Here is a 7,325-nt window from a genome sequence, read left to right on the forward strand (position 1 = left end):
GATGGTAGCATAACGTAGGAGGAAACGAGGTCATTCGAAGCATGATTTTTGGATGATTTTAGGGGGGAGGGTCAAAAATCGTCAAAATCGATGACGTAATTTATGGACAGCCCCTTACAGAAACCAAATGCTACTAGAAAAATGGGTTAGGTTAGGTTTGAACTACGACCCTTACAGAAAATAAATGCTACTAGAAAAGTGGGTTAGGTTAGGTTTGAACTGCGACCCGTACAGAAAAGAAATGCTACTAGAAAAGTGGGATAGGTTAGGTTTGAACTGCGACCCTTACAAAAAAGAAATGCTACTAGTAAAGTGGGTTAGGTTAGGTTTGAACTGCGACCCTTGCAGAAAAGAAATGCTACTAGAAAAGTGGGTTAGGTTAGGTTTGAACTGCGACCCTTACAGAAAAGAAATGCTACTAGAAAAGTGGGTTAGGTTAGGTTAGAACTGCGACTGTTACAGAAATAAAATGCTACTAGAAAAAGGTGACGAAGTGGATTCATTAATTTAATAGGATAACGATAATTATATTAAATATTTGCAGTTTTGCAAATTTTTAATTAAAATGTGGTTACAATTTTGGTGGTCATTTACTATTTTTGGGTTTACAATGATTATTTTGGAGTCATTTGCTTTAATATGGTATCAAGATTTAAAAATTTGGTTATAATGTTACATTAAAATGGAGTTCTAATTTTGGTGGTCATTTACTATTTTTGGGTTTACAATGATTATTTTGGTGTCATTTTCTTTAATAGGATAGCAAGATGTAAAAATTTGGTTATCATTTCACATTAAAATGGGGTTTGAAATTTGGTAATCATTTACTATTTTTGGGTTAATAATGATTAGTTTGGTGTCATTTCCTTTAAAAGGATAGTAAAATGTAATAAAATTGGTAATCATTTCACATTAAAATGGTGTTATAATTTTGGTGATCATTCATTATTTTAGGCTGGTAAAATAGATTTTTTTGGTATTAAATTTTACTAAATCTGGTGATCAGTTAAATAGCAGCCAAATAAAAATAACCAAGTTTGTAGGAAATTTTATGTTAAAACTTTTGTTATTGTTTTGTATGCTATTCGTACAGATATTTGAGATATGAGCAAAAATATTAAAAATGTACCTTCACCCCCCTCCCCCCTACATCCTCAGCACACCCGCTAAGTTCGAGGACTTTAAGTATGTTTATCTAGACATTACAAGGTATAACTGTGCCAATTTTATTTCCGCAGATTTTTTTTATTTACTTATATAACTAACTCGAATGTCGAAGAAGAAGTGTTTTTTGCCGTTACAATCTTTAAATGCTTGACTTTTACTCGTCAATTCAAAATTAGAAAAATAGTACCTAAGTAATTACAGTTAGAGTTATAATTAATGTTTGTGAAGATAGCTAATTTTATCTACTTATTGGAGCTATGCATAACTCAATAGTCCCACAAATTATCTTAGCTTTGCTAGTATTCTTCCTTATTTTCACTACCTACTTGCCCGAAATTGACTGCTAGAGTTAGACCAAGTCTGCAACGATCTTGATAGCATAGGCAGTGCAAGTGTTATTCATAATTTCATAGAAGCTAGACGTTTAAAATAACACTTGCACTGCGTGTGCAATCAAAATTGTTGCAGACTTTTCTTGGTCTAACTCTATTACATTTTAAGGTCTATTAGTAAGTACTAGTCTTTGTCTCATAATAATTTGGCATCATTTGATTAGATTCTCAGTTTGTCGCGGTATACACTCATATTGTTTATAATTAATAATTATTTACACTCACCGTCTTACCTACCATTTTTAATTTCATTAAGTACTCATCAAAATACGAATTTGCTAATAAATCTTATTCAATATTAATTGCCGGAAAAAATCCCGGAACTGACAATTCAGAATACCGATGTCGTCAGAATAAGGCCGTAGACGTGCTGCGCGGGCATGGTGCGGTGCGCCGCGCGGGGCGCCCGCCTGCCCGTTCTACCACGCGTCTGCTTCACCCCCTTGAAAACGTAAAACTCGAGTATAAGAGCGCCTTAACATAAAAAACCTTACCACCATAGCATATCGATATTTAGATATGTAATAACAATTAATTACAGAATTAGCACCAGACGAGCCATCAAACAACATCCCCGAATCAGTCCTGGAAGTGGTCCACACGCTGGGCGAAGGCGGGCCCACGGGCGACCTTCCGCCCGGCAAGTCCCTCGTGTTCGCCTGCCTCGAGGTGTGCGTGTGCCTCGCCGTGCGCCGCCTGCCCGGCCTCAGCCCGAGGAAGCAGGAGGGCGCTGTAGGAGTTATAGGCGTGCCGAGGGGGTTGGGCGTGCATGGGGACGCGTTGTTAGTCAGCACGTTGGCTGCTATGGGGGAGTTGACATCTTTAACTAGTCCGCAAGGTGTGTAATGTTTCTACTTTGTTAGCATTTGGTTTGTTAGACTGATTTGCTTCCCGTTCAATCCCTTTCCCAGATTTGCTGAAATCATGCCGTACAACCTAAAATGCCTTGGTTTCGAAAAAAGCCCTCGAATATGGTATTTAATTCATGTATGTATAGGTATCACTTTATTGCACATAAACAAGTTTACACAATATACATAAGAAAGAAAACAATGTAAGTATATGTACAAAGGCGAAGTTATCCCTAATTCGTGATTCTTATTGAATTACTGTATTTTTTGCTAACCTAATTTTTTGATGTATCAAAAGTAGTTTTTTTGGGTTGAAATAAATAGTTTTCTAACTTCTGAACGCCATCTATTGAACGCGTTGTCTAAAAGGTCAACTCAATATTCCAGGCGCTCTATCCCTCCTGCCGTCGATACTGTACCTGGCGCTAGGCGTGCTGGGCGAGTGCGCGGACGCGACGCTGGCCGAGGCGGCCGTGCTGCTGCTGCAGCAAGCCTGCGCCGCGCGCGCGCCGCGGTTGCTGCCGCACACGCGCGACCAGCACCAGCGCCTGCTGCACTCCACGCTGGCCAAGCTGCTCGAGAAGGTCAAGAGCGGTGAGTGATACCAACATTCAACAGAATAGGGTTTTATACTGTATTTAAAATAAATTATTTTACACCATGCATGAAATAAAGCACCAGATAATTATTAGAAACACATAGATACGAGTTATTTTAAAACACAAATTCTATTTAATAAATCGGATAGAAATATAAAAAGTAGGTGAGTTGACCGTGACGTCACTATGTAAAGTTTCATATAAATTCCATATTAGCAAATCGTTTTGACAGTTCTAAAAAAGTAACTGATTTGACTAGTAGGCCTATTGCGAGCCAGGGGCACCGTTAGACAGTTATAAGTTTAGTCCGAGTGAAACGCGGTCTTCTCGTTTGTCATAGACCTGTGAATTTAAAATATTTAAATCTACCGGCTCTAATCTAGCGACCTGTGAATTTAAAATATTTAAATCGAGGCTAAAGGCACCGCTAATTAAGTTTTCGATTTAATCCGTCTGTCCTATTACATTCAGTAGATAGTAAAATAAAGTAAGTGTTTAAACAACATTAGTAATAGTACGAGCATGCGCACTACGCTACCTCATTTCCACCTAATGTTACACAGAAGAAAAGGTTAAGCTTTATTGGTATTCAATCTTAAAATATATTTTTCTTTCAGATGAAGTCGGACAGCGCATCGACCCAGTGATTGGTGCGCGAGCTATGGCGGTGCTGCTAAATCACTCAGAGCCTACGCCTTCCTTGCACTACCCCTGTATTAACCACTTCCGGCAGTGCCTCGAAACTAGAGATAACGAGGTAGTTTTTAAAGATTAAAACTTATCAACATGTGTTCGGGGTCATGCCATGCGCATACCATGGTGCAGTCATGTTGAGCCTGAACGACACTACTAACATGTTTAACCCTTAAATGCATAGTGTTGCCAAATGTCTACAAAGCATTAGACAGCTCACAGATTAAAAATAAAAGGCTTACGTTCTTGAACGCACCTTTATACCAAACGTCAAGTAGTAGGGTGATGATTTAAGGGTTAAATTTACGCAATATTTTTAATTTATAAAAATTACATTCGTTTTAAGACGAAAAGTCGGAAAGCTTGGAAAAATCCAGAAATTGATAATTTTTAGTATGTGATTTTGAACGGTGTTTTCGGGGTTTGTAATTATTTTATATTTAACAACTTTATCATACGTATATCACAAGTAGTGTACCTTTCTAATGGTAGTAAAAAAAAAACATATATCTATTACTGAAAATTAAATATTAACATAAATATGATTTAGCCAATTCAACTTCTAACACTGATTTTGCAGTGAAAATCGAAGTTATATTTTTTTTACTATTTTTCCTAGAATCGACAAACAATTATGTGATAAACCTTGGCTTATCGGTGATACTTGGTAATTCGGTGATAATGGGTTGTTATCTTTCGCAGAGCTTACAATGCTGAAATGTAAGCAATTAAATCGCTGCCAACCCAATTGCAAGCATCAAAACTGACAGCTGCCAATGATTTTATAGCTCGCATTTCCTCATGGTGAGAACTGTGTAAGATTATAACGGAGTATCACCGAATTATCAAGTATCACCAATAAGCCAAGGTTTGCCCTACATATATTAATTTCGGGCAAAAAGAAAAAAATCATGCATTTAAGGGTTAATTGTTAATGTGTTCCAAAATAATAGTGGTTTTTAAAGTCCGCTCTGAAGTCCGAAGCGATATGTTCATAATGTTTATGGTATCTGTAAATCAAGCAGACTGTAATTATTATCTTTTCTTTCTCGCTTCGAGGAAGCGAGTATGAAATAAAACCCCGAGGAGCTCCTCACTTTGAGGATAGTATAATCCTAAAGATACAGTATTCAAATGGTCCTCCTTCGGCAGGTGTTCGCGCAGTGCTGCGGGGTGGTCCGCACCGTGTGGTCGCAGGCGTCGGCGTCGTGCGTGTCGTGGTGGGCGCGCGCGCTGGCGGCCCGCGTGGTGGCGCGCGCGGCGGCGGCGCGGCGGCCGGCCGACATGACGCACACCCGCGCCGCCATTGCGGCTGTTACTGCGTTAGACGATCTGCTCAATGCTGCTCCCGACCATGCGCGTGAGTATCATGATTAATGTTGATAGATTCTTCTTCGTACGAGACCAAGTGATCAAGAGTGCGGCAGCGGACAACATTTTGCACGCGAATGTCACGAATGTGACTATGGGTGGTATTTCACCTGTCCATCAATGTCATTGAGTCTTACTCTCTCATTAAAGCAAAATGTGAGACGCAATACACATTGGACAGATGGAATACCACCCTATCACCGAGTTGACGACATCTATTGACCTGCTCAATGCTTTAGTCTTTTATAGTATGTAGATGTTTTGCGTCGTAAGTAGTGTAACAAGCACGTACCGTTTTTTGTATTACATAGAGACAAAGAATAGTAAGACACATAAAATAGTATATATTTGATAGTTGAAATGGATGATGATGTTTAACGCAGGGGCCATAGAGTCCGTATAACTATAAATAAAAATAATTATCTCAGAGCATTCATAATATTTCTTTGATATTCCAGAATAGTGATGATGTTTGATCTAAATTCAAAAATATACATAAACAACCTTGATACCGTAATTGAATACCGGATAATTTGTTTGAAATATATACCGGTATTCGGTCCCTGGCTCCCTGGTTTAACGGCGCCTACACCAAGCGGCGACAACTACTTAAATTGTCAATTTCGTGTGGTTCCTTTGTCCGTGGCATATGTAACTTATAATATGCTGAATATTTGTTATTAAAATATTGTTCTTATTTTCTGGCGGCCGAACAGAGGGACCCCATCAAGGTATGACTTAGTTTAAGGACTTTTATAATTTTCCGTATAATTTGACGAAATTCGCATAAGAATCTTCAAATGTATCGTACATTAAATATATTAAGAACGGGTCACTCGCGTATTTGAAGTCGAAAAACGCTCGACATGTTTCACTCCGTACCGAGGAGTGTCATCAGGAGCTTGCGTTTGGGTTTCGTGAGTGACCCGTTCTTAATATATTTAATGTTTGTGTCTCACGGAAGTTTTGTTATTAAAATTGTATCGTACATTTTCCAGGCATCCAGCTGCTGTGGCTGGTGGTGCCCATAGTGATCTCGTACCTGCGCGAGGCCGGCGAGCTGGCGCGCGCGGCGCCGCACGCGCGCGCGCTGCACGACTTCGCGCTCGCCTGGCTCACGCGCCAGGGGCCCAGGCATCCGCAGGTAAACAACACCAAATATAAACTGACCCGAACATGTTCAAACTTGTTCGAGAGATCGGCTTTTATATAAATTTCTAGCAAATAACATTAGCTTCACTAGGTGTCACTAGTAGTTGTCTTTCTAAGGCCCACTTGCACCATCCCACTAACCTGGGGTTAAGCAGTTAAACCGTTAACCAAGTGTCAAGTTGAACTGGTAACCATGGTAACTCCAGGTTTAACCAGTTAACCCCGGGTTAGTGGAATGGTGCAAGTGGGCCTTAGGCCCACTAACCCGGGGTTAAGCGGTTAAACCGTTATCCTAGTGTCAAATTGTATGGGTAACCATGGCAACTCCAGGTTTAACCGGTTAATCCCGGGTTAGTGGAATGGTGCAAGTGGCCGTAAGTCTACCAGGTTACTACTTCCAAATCTGTAGGACTACCGCCAATACCGAAAATCGTCAATTGCGGGCATTTTTCTCTGTCACTCTAATTACGCCTTCATTGGAGTAAAAGAGTAAGATCCCCGCAATTTGCGAATTTCGGTTTTCGCGGTAGCCACTCTGGCGCCCTAATCAGGGCGCCATCTATTGCTTCCTCGAGCATGTTAAATCTTCCGGCACGCTTCACTAGATGTCGCTAGCGACTTGTGTTTTTCGTTAAAATGAGTAATTTTCGTTGGACAGGAGTTCAAGACGATGATGTCCCAGTCGGCGGAGCTGCGCGGCAAGCTGGAGACGGCCGTGAAGGGCAGCCAGGCCGGCGCGCGCCGCGCCCCGCCGCGCCGCGTGTTCGAGCCGCGCCCCGCCCGCCCCACCATACAGCTCAAGACTGACTTCAGCGACTTCAGATAACTGCGCTGCGTCTAAACAACACAAAACTACAACGTTATGTACTCTATAGTCCGACAAGAAATTGTAGAAAATTATTGAGGGCGCCACTTCCTACGTAACTGTCACATTTTTGACGTGAACTGCTTAAAAGTGGTAACAATCTAGTATGGATTTTTTTTAGTTGCATTCTATTTTTCTCAAAAATGGACGGCAAAGTCGACTTTGCCGTTTAAAAAATAGGTCGCGAAGCGCGTAGTTTATGGTCAGTCAAAAATTTAAAAGTTAAAAACATTGC

General features: G+C 40.5%; 1 protein-coding gene across 1 annotated transcript in view; it reads left to right on the forward strand.

Annotated features, from left to right (window-relative positions):
- LOC134794757 (HEAT repeat-containing protein 5B) overlaps positions 1-7,075 on the forward strand; it is a 58,692-nt gene extending 51,617 nt beyond the window's left edge. Inside the window, exons 34-39 of the mRNA XM_063766542.1 lie at positions 2,101-2,397; positions 2,798-3,004; positions 3,627-3,766; positions 4,855-5,062; positions 6,072-6,217; positions 6,884-7,075. Of these exons, the coding sequence (XP_063622612.1) occupies positions 2,101-2,397; positions 2,798-3,004; positions 3,627-3,766; positions 4,855-5,062; positions 6,072-6,217; positions 6,884-7,051 (1,166 nt within the window). The 3' untranslated portion in view covers positions 7,052-7,075. The remainder of the gene's footprint in view (positions 1-2,100; positions 2,398-2,797; positions 3,005-3,626; positions 3,767-4,854; positions 5,063-6,071; positions 6,218-6,883) is intronic.
- Positions 7,076-7,325: the final 250 nt, after the last annotated feature.

The sequence above is a fragment of the Cydia splendana genome, chromosome 1 (assembly GCF_910591565.1).
Source record: "Cydia splendana chromosome 1, ilCydSple1.2, whole genome shotgun sequence".
In the NCBI taxonomy this organism is placed as follows: domain Eukaryota; kingdom Metazoa; phylum Arthropoda; class Insecta; order Lepidoptera; family Tortricidae; genus Cydia; species Cydia splendana.